The sequence below is a fragment of the Caenorhabditis remanei genome, chromosome I (genome assembly GCF_010183535.1).
Source record: "Caenorhabditis remanei strain PX506 chromosome I, whole genome shotgun sequence".
Classification (NCBI taxonomy): domain Eukaryota; kingdom Metazoa; phylum Nematoda; class Chromadorea; order Rhabditida; family Rhabditidae; genus Caenorhabditis; species Caenorhabditis remanei.
The window spans coordinates 1,750,020-1,774,236 of NC_071328.1; the positions used below are offsets into that span (position 1 = coordinate 1,750,020).

Sequence of the window (24,217 nt, forward strand, 5' to 3'; positions counted from 1 at the left end):
GGTAGTGTCGATTTTGGATAAAAACCATTTTAAATCGATTTTTGAACTTTTTGGGCAAAAATTTTCATCAAAATGAAATGGGAGAGAGAAGCCGTCTGGCTGGAAAATGATGAAATGTGAAGACGGGATGGGACCACAAAAGAGCTCACCAGACACAAAAGAAGCTCTTTTTCTTTTCTTTCTCCACACACGATTATTAGCTGCTCTTTTTTGTGTGCCCATCCCCTCTAAGAAAATACTATTTTCTCTATTTTCTCGAAAAAGCATTGGAGCATGCGCCTTCTTCTTTAGGCTCCACCCCAAATTTTTATGCCGACCAATAATAATTCGTAGCAAAAAAGGGGGCGTGGCCTCTCCGCTCGCGTGCTCCGTCATAACTACCGTAGGACGACGCAGTAGAGAAGAGCAAGAAGAAGATGGAGCAGAAACGAATTTCCCGTGTCGTTTTGTGAAATCGAAATTGAAATGAAATTTAATTAAAAACGCCTTTTTGCGCTGCGCCACACGCCTATTCTATTCATGTATAGGAGAAATGAATCTGATGATGATGATGCTCTTCTGATGACTATAACAATCATGAGGGGGGATGGGATGGGAAAATAAAAGAAAAGCGGAAATGGGATGGGTTCGACTGGAAAATGCGTCTTTTATTTACCCAATTTCGAGCAATTTCGTTTGAATTTGAAGTTTAGGGGACAGGCTGGCGTGACTTTGGCGCACTTATGGATTTTTGCTTAGGGGAAAGTTTTTGAGACTTCAAGAGCGTCAACCGTAAACCGTAAAACCGTAAGGCCGTAATGGTACAATTTTTTTTGAAAAGTAAATTTTCTTTGTTTTCGGACACCTTTTCCCAACAAAGCAACTTTAGATTTCCATTCCCGATACCAATATATAAAATTCAAAAAGTGGACGTTTTTATGTGATACAAAATATATCTTCCTTCCCCCTAACTTCTTCTAGGGGAAGGGAATGAAGATCGTATCTTGATGGACTTGTGTCAAATAAAAATGTGTTGGTGATGCGGCGGGGGACTACAATTTATGACAACTTTTGAACTTGAAAAATAAGAAAAACCGGTTTAAAATGGTTTTTATCCAAATTCAAGCCTAAAAGGTACCTTGAGGGTTTATAACTCGCCGAAGAGAGACTCATATCTGATAATTTTTCTACCAATATAATAGTTACAAAAAGCAAAAATGATTGGCAAGAAGAAAAAATTGAACCTGGGACCCTCAGTTTACTGGCCCGACTCCTTACCGGGTGCGCCACATCCTCCCACTCCTGAGATCAGTAATCAAGCGGCGGCGGCGGCGGCAGCTCCTCACTGATTAGCGCCGCTTTTATCACCACCCTCCCCTTTCTCTTTTTTGTGTATCCATGTGGCGCAGTCGGTTGCGTTTTGACCTGTCACCTTGTGGGTCCCGGGGTCCCAGGTTCGATTCCCACTGCATGCCAAACTTTTATTTTTCTTTTGCATTCCTGTTTCATACTCTACAATCCCTTCCTAATTTCCCATGGGCCTTGTAACCACTCTAATTTCAAATAAAATCATGTCTCCTCTTTCTTCTTAAGTACTAAAAGTGGCATATTGTCTCAAATGAATAATACAACATCTTTCCCTCCCCATCCCGCCTGCTTCCTGTGTGCCTTGTCACCTTGTATATTATCTATTATTCAATATTAGCACTGATGTCAATCAAAAAAGAGGGAAGATGCTCTCTCTCTCTCTCTCTCTCGGTCCATGCAGTGCACAGAGCATCACGACGTCTTCTTTTTTCTTCCTGAAGAAAATAAGCGGTGTGCTGAGGGAAGGGGGGGGGGGCGGTGGGAAGGCAGTTGTCTATTCTGAGGGCTCGTAAATATTATTTGGGAGGGGGGATAGTGTCTTCTTGTTACACACCGGTAGAAGGAAGACAAGAGAAAAGAAAGAACGGTGCGTTTTTGTGAATTATTGCTTTTGATGTGGCAAAGAAGAGAGAGTCACTTTCAAATGAAACATATCGTTTGAGAGAGAATAAATCAACAGGGCACTCTTCAGTGAGAAGAGATTCAAATTTTATTTTTTACTTAATAGTTTGGTTATTCCCCCCGGTTTTAGAGGGGTTTTCTGGAAAAAGGTGGTTTCTACACTGCTAGTTTGCTTAGAAACCACTTAGAAGTTAAAATTAAAAAAGCAAAAGACATTTACCACACAAAAGAATCGAACCCGCGATCCTTCTATTCTCGACCAAAACGCTACCCTACTGCGCCACTCGTCCACACTTATGAAAGCGCCTCAAGGTGATGATAAAAGCGGGGGAACTGTTTCATTGCGCCCCGCCTGCCACCCAACTGATAAGGAGAAGCTGTTATCGCCTCTGGTCGCCTCGCATAGCGCAGCTGGTAACAACGCGGTCTAGCAATCTCACGACCAAAGTTCGAACCCCTGCAGTCCCCAATCTTTTTTTTTCTCTTTTTGCTTTTTATTCCAAGTAACCTAGTGGTACTAAGAATCCTCGGAGGTGCTTAGGGACCAAGTTACAGTACCCCTTCCCACCCTAATCTCACAAATTGAGTCTCTCAAATCTTGAAACAGAAAGAAACAAATAACTTTGATTTTGGTAACATAAAAAAGAGTCTTCGAAAGAAAAAAGCGATAAAACAGTGGAGCATCCAGAAGGAGACAATGAATTAGCAGATTGCTGTCTCTCCCCCTCTTGGGCTCCATCCGGCTCCGCCCACTTGACCATTGGGAAAATCTGAATAGCCTCCTGAATATCCTGAATAGAATGAGGGACCAACAAGAGAACTGAGTAAGCACAAATTTATTTAGAGGAACATTGGATAAGGTGAATAATTTAAGTTTTTTTTTCGAAGTGAAAAAAAAAATTACAAAAACTTTTTTGGGAATAACTATACTAGACGAAAATGTAAGGGGAAAATCATAGAAAAAAAGAAGGGGTGACTAAATTCAACTTGAATAGACGAGAGAGGCTTAGATCACAGACCAAATATAAGAGTTGGGGGCGGAGCTTACTGAAGAATCAAAATTTAGGGAATCGAATGATAATTTAACCAATAGAAATACGAAAAAAATGGAATTTATTTTGAAAAAAAAGGGATTCTGAAGGAGGCAAAATATAGGCGTCAGGTGTTTAGGCGTCCGGTGATTATGGAGAGTTGAGAAGACGTTCGACGGCTCCGTTGAGATCGCCGAGAGTTGCGGTCAGCGCTGAAAATTTGGTGTTTTTAGAAAAAATTGGAAAAAAAAAACTGAAAAATTGACGAAAAACGAAAAGTTGGTCGTGTACTCCTCGTGGACAAGTTATTTTGAATTGACTTGTCCACGAGGAGTACACGATAAAAATGGGACTTTTCTCAGTTTTTTCAGGTTTTTTGCGTCAAATAGAGTATATCATCAGGTTTTCTTTTCAAAAAAACATAAAAATCGAAGAAATTGAGAAAGGGCTCCGTGAACTCCTCGTGGACAAGTCGGTTCTAATTTGTTTCCAATTTTTCTCGAATTAAATCATTTAGAATCAGTTGAATATACGAATTCGCCAGAATGAATAGACTATTTTCGAAAAAATTAAAAAATTTCGAAAATTTCCAATAAAATTCAACTTGTCCACGAGGAGTACACGAGGCTCAAACTCCAAAATTTTCCAATTTCGCTCATTTTCAACGAATTTTTTTTCAAGTTTTCCGCCTTACCCCTCGGATTTCTAGATCTAGACAAAAATCGAAGAAAATTCAAAAATTCCCAAAAATTTTCTCAACTTGTCCACGAGGAGTACACGAGGCTCAAACTCCAAATTTTTCCAATTTCCTTCATTTTGAACGGATTTTTCTCTACTTTTCAGCCTTACCCGCCAAATTTCTCGCACGATCCGAGAATCCCATCGATTGAAGCTGTTCGAGTTGGGAAGCATAAGCTTGTTCCGGGTTGAGTGGTGCAGCAGACTGTAAAATTTCACTTTTTTCACACTTTTGTGATATTTACGTGTAAATATCATAGAGCTCAATCAATCATATGTCGATCAGAGCGGCGGTTAGATCTAGAAGAATCTCTTCTCTTCTATCTTTTATCGACCGCTTTCACCGGGTCCCAAGATATGATTAATGTGTCATTTGATGATTTCGCGGCGGCGACGGAGAGGATTTGTTGTATTCACAACACATAGCCGATTGTCTCTTTTCAATAAGAGTATTGGAGCAACAGTTGTCACTCGGCCACCTTTTTGTGGTCCCCCCCTCCGACACCTGAGAAGAGAATCTTCTTCATATTTCGGTTACTCCAGCACTAATCACTTAGATGAGTGGAAGAGGGGAAGGATATGAGAAGGGTTGTCTCAATATTTGAGACAGGGAGATTGGCAACACAATGTTGTGTTCTTGAGGGGGGAGGGTCCGTTTACTGGCCGCAAAATGAGGGAACATCTTGGAGCGGTTTTCACGAGAGCTCCCGAAAAAACAGCATCGATCTTGAGAATCTTAGCTACCAAACTTGGAAAATCGGGTCTAATTTTCACGACAAGAGCTAAAAATGGGTCTTATCGTTGATTTTTATGTCAAAAATCGCAAAATTTCACTATTTTTACTCTAGAAAACACATTTTTCGAAATGAAACTGACTTTTTCAGGGTTTAATTAAAAATTTTGAATTCTCTGTGCTTTCGTGTGAAAAATGACGATTTTGGTCGTTTTTGACGTTAGGCATAGAAAAAAACTCAGATTTTCAGCACAGAATTGAGAATTTTCAGCTTTAAATCAGTATTCCAGCTGACAATCTCGTTTATTTAAAAATTTTCAACAGAAACAGCGTTTTTGAGATTGAAAATGACTCACACAGTGGATTTTTATGTCAGAAATCGCAAAATTTCACAATTTTTACCGTTAAAAATTCAAAAATGCACATTTCAAATTTCAAGTGCTAAGCAGCGCCTCAGAAGCGTAGCAGCTCAGACTGATCCAAAATGTTCGGATTTTCAGATGGTTACTATAGATTTCGATAATCATGCAGATTTCTAATGGAAAGTTCTTGAAAATCCAGTTTTTACTGGTTTTTCAGCCATTTTCCTACTAAAAACTTGATTTTTCAGCTATTTCTCTCATCTTATAGCTCAAACTCGTCGAAAAAAGCTCCAATTCGACTGAAAGCCGTTCTAAAAACTGGAAAACGGATCATTTCCCGCATCAAATGGGTTGAAAGTCACGGGAATCACCTCCCGTAAATCTACACCAAAAGCTCCGTAAATCCACATCTGATAGCTCAAATCCGACTGAAAACAGGTCTAATCTCGTAGAATTTGGAACTTTTCATGTTCAAAGGGCTGAAATTTGGAGCATTTTCTCCCGTAAATCCACACTCCGTAAATCCACAAAACTCTTATTTCCTCGCCGAAATTGAATGCTAATATGCTCTTCTTCTGCCCATTTGTCTCCTCCATCTAATCCAAAAACCATTTTCAATTCTCCCAAAGGAATCGAATCTTTTTGTTTTTAAAACTTCCATCTCTCTCTATCTTCCATTCTGCGTATTTCAAAAACTCAATTATTCTAGTATATATCTGGTGGTGGTCATGAAGGAAGTTGAGACTCAATTCTCTCTCTCTCTCCTCGAGGCAATCATTTCGAAAATCTATTCTCTATTCCCTCAAGAAACCACAAAAATATGGTTTGGCTCGCGGAGCCCACTTGATTGAAAATAGCGATGCTCTCAGATAGAAAATTAACATTTCCTCAGAGAGAGAACATCAGGCAGAGAGCCATTCGTTAATTGCTCATTATATATTACGAGTCAGTACTGCCTCCTGATGTTTATCTGTTCGTGCCAAACGGCTTGTTGTGAAACAAATGAGGAGGACGGATTTTCAGATGATTTTTAGAGAAAACTTCTCGAAAATCTAGTTTTTAACTGATTTTTCAGCCGCTAATTCTATAAAATGAATACAAATTGAGAGATCTCATCTGATTGATGGAATTTCGATTGAAAAACGGGCGAAACTCAGTGAAAAACGAGGAGAAAAGCTCCGGATTTTGGGAACTTTTCTGTTCAAGAGGCTCTTCAAGGAGCATTTTCAGTGCAAATGATGTGAAAGTCTCCTGTGAATCATCTTCCGTAAATCTACACCAAATTTGATGGAAAAAGCTTAAATTTGATGGAAAAAGCTTAAATTCGACGGAAAAAGCTTAAATTCAACGGAAAAAGCTCAAATTCATCGGAAAAAGCTTAAAGCTTAAATCCGACTGAAAAAGCTTAAATTTGATGGAAAAAGCTTAAATTCGACGGAAAAAGCTTAAATTCAACGGAAAAAGCTCAAATTCATCGGAAAAAGCTTGAATTCAACGAAAAAAGCTTAAATTCGACGAAAAAAGCTTAAATCCGACTGAAAAAGCTTAAATTCGACGGAAAAAGCTTAAATTCGACGGAAAAAGCTTAAATTCGACGGAAAAAGCTTAAATTCAACGGAAAAAGCTCAAATTCAACGGAAAAAGCTTGAATTGAACGCAAAAAGCTTAAATTCAACGGGAAAAGCTCAAATTCATCGGAAAAAGCTTGAATTCGACGAAAAAAGCTTAAATTCGACGAAAAAAGCTTAAATTCGACGGAAAAAGCTTAAATTCGACGAAAAAAGCTTAAATTCGACGAAAAAAGCTTAAATTCGTCGGAAAAAGCTTAAATTCGACGAAAAAAGCTTAAATCCGACTGAAAAAGCTTAAATCCGACTGAAAAAGCTTAAATCCGACTGAAAAACCGAAATTCTGAGCATTTTCAGCCCAAATGGTGTGAAAGTCTCCTGTGAATCATCTCCCGTAAATCTACACAAAACGCTCCGTAAATCCACAGATCCTCCTATTCTTCCGAAATTCAGGCAGAGAGCCATTCGTTAATTGCTCATTATATATTACGAGTCAGTACTGCCTTAGCCTGCCTGATGTTTATCTGTTCGTGCCAAACGGCTTGTCATTTGTTTCGAAACAAATGAGTGCGCGAATATAATAACGGAAGGAGAGGAGTGACGAGGAGGAACATGACAGAATCCAAGCGTCATATGTGTTTTTCCATTGTCTTTTCCCTCTTTTCTCCTGGAGGTCCCCCTCCACTCCTTATTCGATTTATATGCATTACACCATACTTTCGGTGAGGGGGGGGGGGGGACAACATGCATTAAGTGATACACATGTCCCTAACAATTTGAATTGAAACAATGTATACACTAATTAATGTGATGATTGGAGGAATTGGAGAGGAACAACTTGGATTCTGGAGAGATTCGGGAAGGGATTCAGATGGATTTGGAATTTGGAGACTCTGAGAATCCTGGCTTACGATAGGTCAGAGATTGCGGACCCTAGGATCCTGTCAGATTTCTGGATCTAGAGACGTCTAGATTTAAAAATCCTGAGTTACTGTAGAATCTAGAGATCCTGAGGATCTGAGAAACTTAGGATCATGGGTTACTGTAGGCCGGAGTAGGAGGATTCAGAAAAATAGGCTGATCGTGGACCATACGGTACCTCGAACTTGCAAAATTCAGAATTCTGGTTCATTGGAGATCTGCGCAAATTTCTGGATCTAGAGACGTCTTGATTTCAAAATCCTGGGTTACTGTATGTTCGAATCCCAGATTTTTAGATCCTAAGGATTTTCGAAACTGCTCAATTCAGAACCCAAAAACACAGAAATTTCCAGATTTCCAGAATTGAGCAGAACTTAACTCATTTTCCACGGATTTCCAGCTTGTAAATGCGATGAGTCACATCTGATGCCACTGAATCATCAAGAAATACTCCAAAATGTAAGAAACTTGAATTAAATCGTGTAGAATCAGCTGAATTTACGAATTCACAAGAATTAATTGGTTATTTTTCGAAAAAAAAACCTTTTCCAGGATGTTCCAATTCCTCAGAATCCCTAGATTCTACAGTAACCCAGGATCTTTGAATCTAGACGTCTCTAGATCCAAAAAATCGACCGGGTCGTTGGCTAGGATTCTCAGAGTCTCCAGATCCTGGGAGCCCAAAATCCTGGATTTCCCGAATCCTATCCGACCTACCGTAACCCATAGTTACAGTGTCGGATCTACCATAAGCGTAGAGGAGGGTACTGTATCTATGCCTACAGTATCACTGTGTCTTTTAGAGTACCGTGAAATCTGGAGACTATGAGAATCCAGAAACCTAGCAAAACGATCCGGTCGAATTTCTGGATCTAGAGACGTCTAGTTTCAAGATCCAGGGTTACTGCAGGTTCGGATTTCAGAATCTAGGAAGCCTTTCAATGACTACAGTATCCTGCTCGTATCTACAGTAGGATTACAGTGAGGAATCCGGATCTGATACACCTACAGTACCACCGTGATACTGTGTCTTTCAGAGATCTACCGTAAGATCTCTTTCAGTGACTACAGTATCCTTTAGGATCACTGTGAACCATCCAGATCCGTAATACCTACAGTAGGTACGTACCACCTCTCCGTTTTCCTGCCAGCCATCTGGTCTGTCTACACACTTGTGCATTCACTTGTCATTCAATTGAACACCCCATTCATCGCCTCGCCATCTAAGTGCCTCCTATTGTCGGCGTGTTCTAATAGACTCCATCGACACTAATCACTTCGAATATCATTTGCACAAAACGCGAATCGGCTCATCCTTCTTTAAAAAAGACCGGAAGAGGCCAGCTGGGCGGACGGCGGGAACGGCGGCGGCTCGATTAGGCAATTGTTGAGCCGTTTGCCGTCGTCTCCCGCAATATTCTATTATAGGGAGAGATCGTTTAGTATGATCTATGCAAATGTTGGGTGATGTCGTCAAAACAATTGTCTAATGAGCAAGAAAACGGGGAGGGCTCTGCTGCTCCAACCAATTGCTTGAAACATACGGGATAAATTTGATAGCGATGGGGAATGAGATTATAGTGTGTTGTGTGTGACATCCGATCCGTGGAATGTGTGCAAATAAAATACACATCGTCTCCTCCGTCGCGCGCATCCCAAATATGCCACAAAACATGTGTGCTTTTGGACAATGAAACACTGAGATTTTATAATGAGTGACGGATGGGAGGGGAAGGGGGATCGAAATCTATTTCTGAGGGTGAATTTTTCAGTAGACTCCAAAACGTCAGAAATCGCTTTGATAACGCATTCCAGATAGCTACCGTAACCCATAGTCACAATGCCTAGATCCACTCGAACTCAGAATCTGGAGACTCTCCGATTTTAAGATCCTGGGTTACTGTAGGCTCGGATCTCAGAATCTAGGGATCCTGAGAATTGGAGGAATTGGTACAACTTGGAATATGGAGGGAATCGGGAAATCCAGGATTCCAGGATTCTGGGTTTCCAAGATCTGGAGACTCTGAGAATCCTAGTCAACGATCCGGTCAAATTTCTGGATTCAGAGAAAGTTAGATTTCAAGATCCTGGGTTACTGTAAAATCGAGGGATCCAGAGGATTCGAGAAACTGGTTAACTTTTGGTATTATTTCGGAAAATTTCCACATTTTCAGACGGATTTTCAGCTTCTAAATGCGATAAGTCACATCTGATACCACTGAGTCATCAAAAACTACTACAAAAGTGTCAGAAATCGCTTAATATAGACAGCTACCGTAGCCCATAGTTACAGTGTCTAGGGTACTGTAGATCGCAAAGTGGGAGCTACAGTACCCTGATGAGCAAAATCGGCGAGTTTAGGGTGAAAGTTTGAAGTTTTACCCAAAAAATTAGCAAATTTGTGAAGAAAAGTCCCATTTTTCGAGTTTTCGACAAAAATTTGAGTAGTTCAGACCGATTTTCAGCGGAATTTCAGCCTCTTAATGGTGTAAGTTTCAAAAAACTTGGAAATTGAGCCTTCTAGACTTAAAATACCTCTATTTTCGGAGAGATTTTTCAGATTTCCGAGAAATTCCAGCAATTAGACCTCAAAACCTCGAAAAATCTCAATTTCCAGACATTTCCGGTCTGAGAATTTCAGATAAACGAGTTCCAGCCGGAAGAATCGTCCAGAGGTGGCCGTTTACAGCCTTTTACAGGTCTGAAACTGCTTCGATTTGGAAAATAAAATTTCAGCCATTGTCAGCTAAATTTCAGCCGTTTTCAGCCACTATCAGCTGAATTTCAGCTAAATTTCGGTCATTTCAAGCTAAATTTCAGCCATTTCCTGCCATTTTCAGAGATTTCCTTCTGTTCCCAAGTTCAAAGGTCAATTTTCGTGATTTCTAGGCAAAAAATCTCAAGTTTTCGACGAAAAATTCTCCATTTTAATGCTTTTTTTCGCCACAAAATATGTGTCTGTCGATCACATTTTTATGCGTTTCCTCTTCTCGCCCTTCTCTTTTCAACTAATATCATTTTATGGGTGCCCCCCTTACATAGGGAAACACTCATCCGCCATTCATTTCTACAAAACGGCAAAACGCGAAATTAATCGAAAAATGGGCGCATAGATATGTGTATGTGCCCTCCAACACACAATATGAGAGTGCAAGAAGATGGAGAAATTGAAAAATCTGATCTATTCGTATGGATAAGAGACCGCCCTTCCTCTCTCATTGTTGCATAAGAATAATTGCCCTTTGTCTGTGTGTGTGTCTAAATTGTTTCGACACATCAAAAATGAGGGGGGACGTCTTCTAGAATCCTTCAGAAGACAGAATCCTTGACGTTTGAGGAGAAAAGACAGCAAATTTTTGAAGAAAATTCCCATTTTTCGAGTTTACACCCATTTTCAGCAGATTTTCACTCTTTTTTTGGGTGTAAGTTTCAAAAAACCCAAAAATAGAGCTCGAAATGGTGATTTTAGCCGTTTTTGAGATTTCTAGACGTAGAACATCGCTATTTTCAGAGCTTGTAGGCATCGAATAAACGATTTTCATTAAATTCCAGGAATTAGACCTCAAAACCGTTTTCTGAATTCCAGAAGGCAGGTGACTCGAAATTGGAACTTTCAGACAGGTTTCTGTCACTTTTCCAATGAAAATGACAGGAATTAGAGCTTCCATAGAATATCTATATAACTGGAAAGCTGGGGATTCTGAATCTTCTCTAGACTGAAAATTTGATGATATTTCAGTCCAGGCTGATTTTTGCCGTCCAGAAAATGAAATTTCAGAGGAAATCGGACTTCAATGACTTGCAGATGTTCAGATGCTGAAAATCGCTAGTTTGAAGCGTTTTGGGGTGTTTTGAAGCGATAAATCCATCATTTTTAGACAGAAAACATCGAAAACTGAGATTCCTGAAGTCAAAACTTTCAGGAAAGGCAGCTTCAAGCCATTTGACAGTGAGAATCGTGAAAAATCGCACTGATTCACTTCGAAAATCACATTTTCAGTGGAATTTCCCAGTTTTCGGGTTCCAAAATGACATTTTGAGATGGAAAACGAAAATTTTCAGTTATTTTAAGCTGGAATTTTCGATTTTTCAAACGTTTTTGGGTTCCGTATTCCATATAAAGCAGAATCCGGAATCAAGACCGTCTGGAAGCAAATAATTTGAGCTTTCAGAGATTGCTGAAGTCAAGTTGCTGGAAATTTCAGAAACTTTGAGTACAGGTCGTTTTAAGCACACTGGTTGTGAAAATCGTGAAAAATCGTGATTTCAAACAGAAATTTTCGAGTTCCAGATTGTATATACAGCAAAATCTTGAAACGCCACCGTCTGGAAGCCAATAATTTCAACTTTTCACACGGAAAATGCTCATTTCAGCCGATTTTTGACAATTTTGGACCAACTTTAGCTCTAATAATGTTATTTTCAGACCATTTTCAGCCGAAACTGCGATTCCTGAAGTCAAAACTTTCAGGTAAGCCAGTTTCAAGCACACTGGCAGTGAAAATCGTGAAAAATTGTTCGGTTTTTCGGGTTCCAGATTGCATATACATAGAAGAATCTGGAATAAAGGCCGCCTGGAAGACTTTCAGCCAATAATTTCAGATTTTCTCACGGAAAATGCTCTGCTTTCAGAGATTGCTGAAGTCAAGTTGCTGGAAATTTCAGCAACTTTGAGTACAAGTCGTTTTAAGCACACTGGTAGTGAAAATCGTGAAAAATCGCAATTTCAAACTGAAAATTTTCGATTTTTCAATAGTTTTGACATAGAATTTCCCGGTTTTCGGGTTTCAGACTGTCAGCTGTTTCCAGATTCCGAAATTTGGGAAATCTTTCAGATTTTCTCACTGAAAATGCTCAGAGATTTCTCGTTTCCGTGCGCTAATTCCCACACTTCTTCTCTCCATTCCACAAATCAAAATTCCGAATAATTCTATTCAGAAAATAGAAACAAACGGGGGAGATGAAATTCGATATGATAATTGCATTTTCTTTTCCAAAAGAGAGAGCAAACAGGAAAAGATTTTCGATTCGCGAGACGTCTCTCCTCGGCCCCTTTCGTCACTTTATACTCATTATCTAACATTTATCCATAGCATGTCAAACAAGAGATGAAAAAGAAGACGTCGTCTTCTTCTTCGTCTTGTTACATTATTCAGAACAGAAGACGCTGCGCGCACTTCCGCTCTGTGAGACCCCCGCGACGTTTTCAAAGTCAACTCATCAGCCAGCAGCATTTGCTCAAATTTGGAGAGCAAAAACTTTTTGATATATTGAAAATTGAAGACGAGGAGGGGGAGGGAACTTCAAAATGTTGACGAGAGACAAATTTAGATGATTAAAAGTGACGAGGGTGGGGCGATGAAAATAAGAAAAACCGAGGGGTCTGGGAGAGCTGTCGCGCCTTGGACGCGCTTTTGAACTCAGGAGAAGAGTAGGATCCGGATACTGTAGTGGTTCGGTTACAGTATCCGTCTAGGATCAATTGAACTCAGAAAAACTCGATTTTCGGCTAAAATCTGGGAATTTCTAGTCGAAATCATAGAATTTTGTAAGCTCGAGTTTTCAAACTGAAAATAAAGATTTCGGGCTGAAAATGAGACGTTTAAGAGTGAAAATATCGAAGATTTGACTTTATTTTGGGAACATTAAGTTTTTAGGGCTGAAATTACGAATTTCTCAGTCGAAAATCTCCGTCTGGGGCGTCTTTGACGCGTTTTTAGAGTCAATTGAACCCAAGAAACTGGAGCACCTTTGACGCTTTTGGATGCAGACACTGTTGTAGGATCGGGATACTGTAGCTGTGCTGGATCCTTCGGAACGGGAAAAACGAAGTCGGGTGCGCCGTCGGCGCGTTTTTCCATCAGATATGGGTCGAATAGGACTACGGTAATAGTCTAGGATCGGAAGACATAAGGCAAATCGAAAAATCGAGACTGGGGCGCCTTCGGCGCGTTTTTAGGGTTAATTGAAACCTGAGAATCGGGATACTGTAGCTCAGACCCAGAAACAGCAGAGAACTCCAAAATCGCACAAAAATCAAGTCTGGGGCGTCTCTGACGCGTTTTTCAAACAGATGTGGGATTAATCTTACTACGGTAGTGAACTATGGATCCAGAATCAAAAGGCATTAAGCGAATCGAAAAAATCGAGTCTGGGGCGCCTTTTGGCGCGTTTTCTCCACTCTGATCGCTATTTTCACCTGAATTTCAGCCTATTTTCAGTCGTAACTCACCACTCCACCGCCCATATTCAATCCATTCAACAAGTCGGCGATATTGGCTCCACCTCCTGGAGCTCCAGCAGCACCTCCTGCTCCTCCAACTCCACTGAACAACGAATCGAGTCCACTAGCGGCACCTCCCGCTTGGAACATGCTGAAAATTTCAGAATCTAGAATTTTATGCAAAAAAAAAACTGAAAATCTCTGAAAATGGCGCATTGTTAAGCAAAAAAAAGAACATTTTTCGGTTTCTTTTAATCGAAAAAACGATATTTTCATAATTTTTTACTCAAAAAACTCTAAAAATCTCGAAAAATGGGAGCTTTTTTTACCAAAAAAGGACATTTTTCCATCATTATTTCTCGAATAATGTCATTTTTCGATCATTTTTTACGAAAATTGGCAGATTTTGACCATATTTTCTCGAAAAACGATATTTTTCGACTATTTTTCTTCAACGAAAACTCTGAAAATCTCGGAAAATGACGCATTTAAAGCAAAAAGGACACTTTCTACCGTTTTTTCTCAAAAAACGATTAAAATCTCTAAAAATGACTGACTTTAAGCAAAAAGGGACATTTTTCGATCATTTTTTCTGGAAAAAACGATCAAAATCTCTAAAAATGACAATTTTTCAATCATTTTTCTCGAAAAATGACATTTTCTGACCATTTTTTCTGGAAAAAAAGCTATTTTTCCGTTCTTACTTCAACAATTGCGGTGCTTCTCGTCTCAAAACGTTGAATCCCTCTTGAATTTTTCGGAACGCCTCCGCCACTGCTGGATTTCTCATCGCCGCGAGAACCGACGGATCCGTCATCATATTCAACATTTGGGGAAAACTTCTGCGAATTCCTTCCGATATTTGTGGATTGTCACGAGCCGATGGGATTGAGCCGATTATCTGGAATTGAGAGAGAGAGAGATTTCGGGGGCTGAAAATGCTGAAAAAATAGATTTTTTCATAGAAAATTGCCAGAAATCGTCAATTTTCAATTCGAAATTATGATTTTTCGAGCGTTTTTGGAAGAAATTCATCAATTTTTCCCGTTTTCAAATGTAAAAATGCTGAAAAAGTGGATTTTTTCATAGAAAATAGCTAGAAATCGTCAATTTTCAGTTTGAAATGATGACTTTTTGAGCATTTTTCAGCGAAACTCATCAATTTTTCTCAATTTTTCCGCTGGGAGTATTGGAGATTTCGGGGGCTGAAACTGTGAGTTTCAGTGGTAAAAAAAAACTGAAAAAGTGGATTTTTTCATAGAAAATCTCCAAAAATCGTCAATTTCCAGATGGAAATGATGTTTTCTTGAGCATTTTTGGGTTAAATTCGTCAATTTTCTACATTTTCAGAGCTAAAAACGACAAAAAAGTGAATTTTTTCCTAGAAAAACGCAAAAAAATCGTCAATTTCCAGATGGAAATGATGTTTTCTTGAGCATTTTTGGGTTAAATTCGTCAATTTTCTACATTTTCAGAGCTAAAAACGACAAAAAAGTGAATTTTTTCCTAGAAAAACGCAAAAAATCGTCAATTTCCAGTACGAAATTATGATTTTTGGGTCGTTTTTGGGTGAAATTCATCAATTTTCTCCATTTTCAGAGTTAAAAAATGCTGAAAAAGTTGATTTTTTCTTAGAAAATCGCAAGAAATCCTCAATTTTCAGTTCAAAATGATAATTTTTAAGCAATTTAGAAATAAAATTGCTGAAAAAAACGATTTTTCGCAGGAAAATCCCCAAAAGTCGTCAATTTTCAGTTCGTAATTATAATTTTCTGAGCGTCTAAGAGGTAAAAACGCTGAAAAAAATTGATTGTTTCTATGAAAATCGCCCAAAAACGTTAATTTCCAGTTCGAAATGATGATTTTGGAGCGTATCAGAGCTAAAAATGCTGAAAAAGTGGGTTTTTTTTCTAAAAAATCCCCAAAATCGTCAATTTTCAGTTCGAAATATTGATGTTTTATGCGTTTTTAGATAAAATGCATCACTTTTCTTCATTTTCAGATGTAAAAATGCTGAAAAGGCGGATTTTTTCAAGGAAAATCGCTAGAAATCGTCGATTTTTACTGCGAAATTATGATTTTTTGAGCGTTTTTGAAGTAAAATTGCTGAAAAAAAAAAGATTTTTCGATGGAAAATCCCCAAAAATCGTCCATTTCCAATACGAAATTATAATTTTTGGGTCCTTTTTGGCCGAAATTCATCAATTTTCTCTATTTTAAGATGTAAAAATGCTGAAAAAGTTGATCGTCAACCCAAAAATCGTCAATTTCCAGCGTTTTTATCATTAATTTCCAGTTTTTTGGGTACTAACCGAGTCAATGAGTGCCGGATTGCTAGACATATTCTGACGAATAGAATCGATGACTTCCGGACTGAACATGCTCGCCTGAATGCTCGGATTCGACATCATTTGCTCCATAAGCGAGCTCATCCCAGGCGAATCCATCATTGCTGAAAATAATTTTAGAAAAATCCAGGTATGTGCCCGGGTGGCGTTGAGCGCCTCGCATTTTCAGCCGAAATTTGAAAATGCGACGAGAAAGAGTGTGCGAAATGGAGAGACGCAGACATACTCTCTCGATTTTACACACTCTCTCTCGTCGCATTTTCGCCCACTTTGAAATCTTTCAGCGCCCAAAGCGCCTCCGGCACATCCCTGGAAAAATCAAGTTTCAGACGCGTCAAGGGCGCGCCAGCCTCGGTTTTTCTTGATTTTTAATACTTACATTAGAAACGCGTCAAAAGTGCTCCAGACTCCTAATTGAATGCTTTTGAGCGAATACAGTAATTTTCCAATGCGTCAAAGGCACGCCAGAGTCCCATTTTTTGAGTTTTCAGTCTTTTTGAGTCAAATTCTCTGGATTTTCGACGAGTTTCGAGATATTTTTACACGAAATATCGCGCCAAAAGCACGCCAGACACCCATTTCTCGACAGATCCTGGGTGGATACAGTAACCCGAGCCTAGCGGTTTCGACAGGATAAAACGCACCGAACGCACGCCAGACATAGCTTTTCGTCGGATTTTAAGCGCGCCAAAGGCACCCCAGCCTCATCAAAACTTTTTTCGTAGTTTTCAACCGCATTTTGAGCCACTAAATTGTACTCGAACGCGTCAAAGGCTCCCCAGCCGCCTCATTTTCTAAATTAACGCGTCAAAGGCACCCCAGCCTCCTCATTTTATAAAAGAACGCGTCAAAGGCACGCCAGACTCCAATTTTCACGAATTTTCAGTGTTTTTCAGCGATTTTTTCGCAGATTTCCCCAGATTTTTGGGAATAAACTCACAACTAAAATCGTTGGATCTATTGTTCGGCGCCGAATTATTCGATGATTGACTATTATTGGAAGCCCATGGATTCGGTAGAGCCTCATTATTCTCCTGTCCAGCTCTGTCGACACGTGGCTGTTGTTGATCAGAACGGAGAGAGGCGAACGGATTTCCGCCGAGTGAGCTCGCCGCACTGTTCATCAATGGCTCCTGGACGTCGGTGTAGAGACGTTCGAGAGCTGCCTCACCGCCGGGGAGACCCTGGAATGAGAGAAATTTGTGATAAATAGGATTTTACGAACATTTTTCAGTGATTTTCAACTAAAAAACTGTAATTTTTAGCATAGTTGTCAAGGCCCGGTAGAAAATTTTCAAGGCCCGGCCCGGCCCGGCCCGAAGGCCAGGCTTCAAAAAATGACCCTTTTTTCCTAATTTGTTAACGAAATTTTTTCAATTTTTTAATCGAAAATGTGACCATTTTTTTACTATTTTTCAGATTTTCTTCTAATTCTGAATCATAGTCGAAAATTTGACTTTTTCGCGAAAAAATTCAAAAAATTCGAAAAAATTTGAAAATTTGACTTTTTCGCGAAAAAATTCAAAAAATTCGAAAAAATTTGAAAATTTGACTTTCGCGCCAATTTGCCCGGGCCTTGACAACTATGATTTTTAGGCTTTTTTAGAGTAAAAATGGTGATTTTCAACCAAAACATAGAGTTTTCGAGAATTTCCAGATGGATTTCAGCGATTTATAGCCAAAAAAGTATTTTTGACCTTTTTCTTGAATTTAAATATCTTACATCAAAAATTCCGATTTTCAGACGCGTTCCGGGCGCGCCAGACTTGGTTTTTCTTAGTTTTTCACATTCAGATGCGTCAAAAGCGCCCCAGACTGACTGAAAACTCTAAAAAGTCATGACGATATCATAAGCCTGGGGCGCTTTTGACGCTTGAAGAACAGTTTTTGGATTCCAAACTCCGGACCGGCCCGGCCCGTGACAAATTTGATGAAATTAGGGGTTTTGGAGGGATTTCAGTAATTTTTCAGTGATTTTCAACTAAAAAACTGTAATTTTTAGGCTTTTTTAGAGTAAAAATGATGATTTTCAACAAAAACATAGAGTTTACGAGAATTTCCAGATGGATTTCAGCGATTTTTTATAACCAAAAAAAGTATTTTATACTCTGGAATGAGAGAGAAAATTAGTGATAAAAATAGTGACAATTTTTCAGTGATTTTCAGCTGAAAACTGTAATTTTTAGGCTTTTTTTGAGAAAAAAAGTGATTTTCAGCTGAAAAATAGAACTATGATAGTAAAAACCAAAGTTTTCGTGATAAAAACGCCAATTTTTTGGTGTTTTCTATTCAAAAAATGAGGGTTTTCGAGCTGAAAATCACAATTTTGCAATTTTTGCATTAAAAAACACACTTTTTTTCTGAAAACCGTGGATAAGATAGAAAATTAGTGATAAAAATAGGGGTTTTCAGCAATTTTTCCAGCGATTTTATGCTGAAAAACTGGAATTTTAAGGTAGTTTCAGAGAGAGAAAAACAGATGATTTTTCAACCCATTTCAGAGTTTTATGATCGAAAAAATGGAGTTTTAGTACCGAATTTTTGTGTTTTTCATTCAAAAAATTACGATTTACGGGCTGAAAATCACAATTTTGCAACTTTTGAATCAAAAAACACTGTTTTTGACGCTTAAAAAAACCAATTTTCAGCTGAAAAACTGCAATTCTTAGGCAGTTTAAGAGCTTTTCAAAGAAAAACTGGTGATTTTAAACTAATTTCAATGATTTTTGATCGAAAATTACAGTTTTTTGATTAAAACGAGGATTTTTATCATTTACAGCCAAAAAAACACTTTTTTAGCTGAAATTCATCTGTAACATTTAATTTCGCTGAAAAATTGAGTTTTCGTACCGCGACTTTGTGTTTTTTATTCGAAAAAATGAGGATTTTCGCAATTTCTGCATCAAAAATACACCTTTTGACGCTAAAAAATCGATTTTCAGCTGAAATATCGATCCGAATCGTCTTACCTGCAAATTGCGAATAGCCTGATCGTGATTACGCATCATCTCATTCATCATATTCGGATTACGCATCATTTCCATCGTTTGACGCATCATATTCGGATCATTGATGATATGACCGAGTTCCGGGTTTCTCTGCAAGATTTCAGTGTCATTTTGATGTTTTTTGTCGAAAAAATAGGTTTTTTCAACAGAAAATTGGTTTTTTTGAGAATTTCAACTCTTAAAAACTGGAAAAATCGTCTTTACTTGTCATTTTCATCAAAAATATAATTTCTGAACCCTTTTTTGCAAAAAAAAAACAGCTGAAATTATAGTTTTTCAGGTGAAAACTTGGAGCTCGGAACGATTTTTTTAGATGAAAAACAGAATTTTCAGTCATTTCAGACCGGATTTAGCTTGAAAAATGCGAAATTTTTGCTATTCATCATCCGCAAACATCTTCAAATTTAGCGTATTCTCTGGAATTTTCATAAGCTCTGGCACAGTTACTACAACTGCGCTCCACAGAAATGCCATTGAAAAATGTCATTTTTTCTCTGCGTCTCTCAATTTCGCACACTATTTTCTCAGGTTTCGGTAGAGCGCGGTTGTAAGGAGCGTGTCGTGATAATTATATCAGGAAAAAAAAAGAAATTTTATCACATTTCTCCCTCAAAAAACCGATTTTCAATCGAATTTTTTCGAAAAAATATGAAATTTTCAGTGATTTTTCACAAAAATTACAGATTTTTCTATAAAAAGTGAAAAATCTCGTTTCGACAACCATTTTCATGAATTCCTGCTCAAAAAACAGCAAAATCAACGTGGAATTTACATTTTTGCCTTATTCCATATAAATTTCAGCTTAATTTTCCGATTTCCAAGTTCAAAAATGTCGTTTTCACCATTTTTGCTACAAAAATATCGATTTGAATTCGGAAATTTATTTATTTTTAGAAATCGGTGTCTGTTTGTGTATCTGCATGTCCGAAATTCAACATTTGAAACAGAAAATCTGGACATCCGGATATTTAGACACAAAGACAGACTCAGAAAAACGAAATTTCATCAAAAATAACACATTTCCGCTTAAAAAGTCGATTTTCGGTCGAATTTTCGCGAAAAATACGCATTTTTGGATTTTTACAGATTTTTTAACACTTTTACCGCTTTAAAACGTTCTAAAAATGAAGAAATTGTGATTTTTAGCTGAGAAAAATCTGAAATGCAAGGTTTTAGACTCAAAAACCACCGAATATATTGTATTTCGACGATTTTCAGGTTGGAATTTGCCAAGAAAAATAGATTTTTGGTCGAATTGTCGCGAAAAACATACATTTTTCGCGTTTTTTTCACATTTCCGGGTTTAAAAATGCCATTTTTCCCACTTTTTTCCATTCAAAACCACACCTCGATCATTTGCTGGAAAGTTGGATTAGACGAGATGATAGTTCTCATGAATTCCGGATTTCCCATCAAACTCTGAACAATCGGATTCTCCGTCACATTTCTCAAAAGATTCGGATTCGCAAGAATCTCGGCTGGCGTTGGAGCAGCGCCTCCGGAGGCTCCGAATAATCCGAATGGATTTGGAGGAGGAGTCGTAGGTGGGGCATCAGTTGAGGATGGAGTAGCGGATGGAGTGGCGGATGGAGCGGTGGTGGTGGCTGCTGGAGCAGGAGAAGATGTGGCCGCTGGTCGATTCTGGTTACGGATGACAAGGTGGACGGTGTGGCCGTCCCCGATTTCTGAAAAGGAAAAATGATGGTTTTTGCACAATTTTCAGATGGAAAACTTGAAAAATCGGTGTTTTCCGAGTTTCAGACGCGTCCAGGGCGCGCCAGACTAGGTTTTTCTTGATTTTTAATATTCAGTGACGCGTCAAAAGCACTCCAGTCTCCAAATTTTTAACTTCTGAGCAAAGTCTGAAAACGTCAGAGGCGCCTCAGACAGGAGATTGAGCAGCAGTTTTCTAAGGATTTCGATGGGAAACAACAATTTTTGCAAAAGAATATCGACATTTCTTGTTAAAATCGCAGTTTTCAATGCAAAAGTACACAGAAATGTGCTTTCCTAATCGATTTTCAATAGAAAAACCGCGATTTCAGCAAAAATTGACTATTTCCTCCAAATTTCAATGTATTTTTTTCAGTTTTCTGTCCAAAATCGATCATTTCATCCCATTTTAAAATGCGAAAATCGATTTTTAGTCAATTTTTATTAGATTTCTGCAAAGAAAATGGGGGTTTTTGAGATGATTTGGAGTGAAAAATGGAGATTTTAGCAGAATTTTCAAATCGAAAACTAGAAAAATCGGGTATTTTCCGAGTTTCAGACGCGTCCAGGGCGCGCCAGACTCCTGTTTTTCTTGATTTTTATGATTCAGAGACGCGTCAAAAGCACCCCAGTCTCCAAATTTTATACTTCTGAGAGAATACAGTCTATTTCCAACGCGTCGAAGACACGCCAAACTCCCATTTTTTGAGTTTTCAGTGGTTTAAAGATGGATTTTCGATGGGTTTTAAGAGATTTTTACACGAAACATCGCGCCAAAGGCACGCCATGCTTCATATTCTCCAAATGGATACAGTAATCCTATCAAACGCGCCGAACGCACGCCAGATGTAACTTTATTTGACGCGTCAAAGGAACCCCCTTTTCAGTCGCATTTTGAGCTATTAAATTGTACTCAAACGCGCCAAACGCACGCCAGACTCCCATTTTAGGAGTTTTCAATCGTTTTTTTTTCCGATTTTTGAGCGATTTTTCGCATTTTTCAATTGATTCACTGAAAAATAGATTTTCAGTCATTTCTGACCGGATTTAGCTCAAAAACTACGAAATTTTTGGTTTTCCTTTGCGCAAAATCCGATTTTAGCGCTGTTTTTCGACGTTTTTTACAGATTTCTCAAAGTTTCTGATGCGATTTCATCATTTTCCGCAATAATCTTCAAATTTATCGTCGGAAAGCTTATTTCAGCAAAAAAACCGATTTCATCACATTTTCCCTTCAAAAAATCGATTTTTGGTCGAATTTTCTCGAAAAACATGAATTTTTCTATGATTTTTCATATAAATTACCAAAAAAAAAACCACAAAAAACTCACTATTATGCGACAAAGTCTCCTCGTCTTTCAGAATTTTTCCCGTATAAATAATACATATTTGCTCCTTGTTGGCAGTTGGGACGAGCACTAAAACCTTGTCTTTGAGCTGAAAAATATCGATTTTTGGGTTTTTTTTTTTCGAAAAAAGCTGAAAATATCGATTTTTGGAGTTTTTTTTGGGTTTTTTTTTCCTCAAAAAAGCTGAAAAAGCTGAAAAACCTACATCTGACACCGTTGCGTCTGGCGCAATTTCGACTTCATACTTTTGCGTCGGCGATTTCACGAAAACCTTGATAAGTGCGCTCTCCTCCGACATCTAAACATTAAAAATTGAAGAAAATTGATAAAAATCAAGAAAAAACAAGAAAAAACGAGTTTAAAACGCGAAAAATCGATTTTTAAAGCCCTAGAATATTCTATATACACAGAAATTTCTGGAAATTTTTTTTTTTGAGTTTTTTTCGGGTTTTTCTTAGTTTTTCCTGGTTTTTCAAAGATTTTTTAAAGATTTTAACCCCAAAAACTGTATTTTTAATAAATAAAATAAAATATAATCATTGATCAATAAACGTTGGCTTCCTCCTCCCCCGTAAATCTACCCCCGACCGCATGTGGTCTCTTCGTGTCGAGACCGAAATGGGCGGAGTCAGCGAATCAGGGGGTGTCTTCGGCGACGTGTTATTGGCTCACTTCCTACCAATCCCTGGTGTCCACACATAGTGCCACGTGGACCTTGCGGCTGGTAAAGTGACTAAAATTGAGCGGAATTTTGTCCTTTTTCCCCCTTTTTAGGGGTGTTATTAGTTTATTAGAGATCTAATCTACCCTATAATTAGTGAGGATCCATCTCTAGCTTCTTTAAAAAAAAATTTTTCAAACTTAAAAAAAAATTTTGAATACAATTTTTCGCCCACCTTTTCTTACTTTTACGCTTAAAAACCATTCAAAAACCACCACAAAAATTTATTGCACCTATAAATTCCACTTTTTCCATCAAAAATCCCCTTTTCTCATCATTTTTGAATGATTTTTCCATAAAAATCCAGAAAAAAATCCGCGAATTAAATTGAAAAAAAATTAAATTAAAGGAACATGCAATTTTGCGTTCGCGATATCTCGTCACGAAAACACGTCACGCCTCTGGCGGCACTCGAACTACGTGGCGCGAGCGCGGTCGCTGTTGTTTTTCTCGACGCCGGCGCCGCCCGTCTCTCTTTTGCGCGTTTTTGCTCGTTTTTCTCATACAAAATTAATTTTTGACGGATTTTTATCACATAAACACCGGGTTTTCGCTGAAAAATACGATTTTCGAGCTCGGAATCGTCAATTTTAGGCCACAAATCGTAAAAATTAGCACATGGCCGCTCGTCTCTTTTTTTTCTCGTTTTTGTCGTAAAAAGGCCTAAAAATTGACTTTTTGACACCTAAGCATACAATTTCAGCTGAAAAATACGATTTTCGAGCTCTGAATCGTCAATTTTAGGCCACAAATCGTAAAAATTAGTACATGGCCGCTCGTCTCTTTTTTGCTCGTTTTTTCTCGGAAAAATGCTTAAAAATTGAATTTTTGACACCTAAGCATACAATTTCAGCTGAAAAATACGATTTTCGAGCTCTGAATCTGAAAATTCAGTCTAGAAACCAAAAAATTGATCTGAATCGCCTTTCACGTCGCGAAAATGATGACAATTCCGCTGTTTTTTGAACCGCTGTCTCTTTCCCGATTTTCTCGCAAGCTTTCACCAGAAAACAAGTCTTTTGAAGCCCTCCTTGTGGATTCCCAGCTGAAAATTCCATTTTTGAGCTTTGTTTTGTTGATTTTAGGCCAGAATTCCAAAATTTTGGTCTTCACTCGCCAATTTTCTCGTTCCCATCCCCCACAAATCCCCCTCTAAACCTATTCTTCTTTCCAGGTAATGAGTTGGATCCAGGCAGCTTTGGTCGCCTCCTTCCTGGCTTTCGCCAGCGCTGGAGGAGCCGTCCTCGAGTACACCGACGGTAACTTCGACGATCTCATCCAGACACACGACATTGCTCTTGTCAAGTTCTACGCTCCATGGTGTGGACATTGCAAGAAGATCGCTCCAGAATATGAGAAGGCTGCCCCAAAACTCGCCTCCAACGACCCACCAGTTGCTCTCGTCAAGGTAAGCTAACTATCAACTGTCTATTTGTACAGCTTATCGTCGTATTTGGATTGATGCGATGCCATACGAATGGCACACAATGAAAGCTGATAAAACAGCTCGGCAAATCGCCGAATTGAATACGAT

The 24,217-nt window shown here is 38.5% G+C and overlaps 3 protein-coding genes across 3 annotated transcripts; all 3 read right to left on the reverse strand.

Moving 5' to 3' along the window:
• Positions 1-3,149: 3,149 nt before the first annotated feature.
• On the reverse strand, positions 3,150-8,501 carry GCK72_000239 (uncharacterized protein; the record flags this gene model as incomplete). Its single annotated transcript, XM_053722354.1, has 3 exons — positions 3,150-3,211; positions 3,849-3,942; positions 8,367-8,501. The coding sequence occupies 3 exons, from the start codon at positions 8,499-8,501 to the stop codon at positions 3,150-3,152; spliced, it is 291 nt and encodes a 96-aa protein (XP_053590999.1).
• A 5,037-nt stretch (positions 8,502-13,538) lies between these two features.
• On the reverse strand, positions 13,539-22,260 carry GCK72_000240 (uncharacterized protein; the record flags this gene model as incomplete). Its single annotated transcript, XM_003094070.2, has 8 exons — positions 13,539-13,695; positions 14,249-14,445; positions 15,857-15,996; positions 16,833-17,076; positions 18,862-18,990; positions 20,248-20,585; positions 21,945-22,050; positions 22,168-22,260. The coding sequence occupies 8 exons, from the start codon at positions 22,258-22,260 to the stop codon at positions 13,539-13,541; spliced, it is 1,404 nt and encodes a 467-aa protein (XP_003094118.2).
• Positions 22,261-23,764: 1,504 nt separating this feature from the next.
• On the reverse strand, positions 23,765-24,013 carry GCK72_000241 (uncharacterized protein; the record flags this gene model as incomplete). The annotated part of the gene is made up of 1 exon (XM_053722355.1): positions 23,765-24,013. The coding sequence occupies one exon, from the start codon at positions 24,011-24,013 to the stop codon at positions 23,765-23,767; it is 249 nt and encodes an 82-aa protein (XP_053591000.1).
• Between the last annotated feature and the right edge of the window lie 204 nt (positions 24,014-24,217).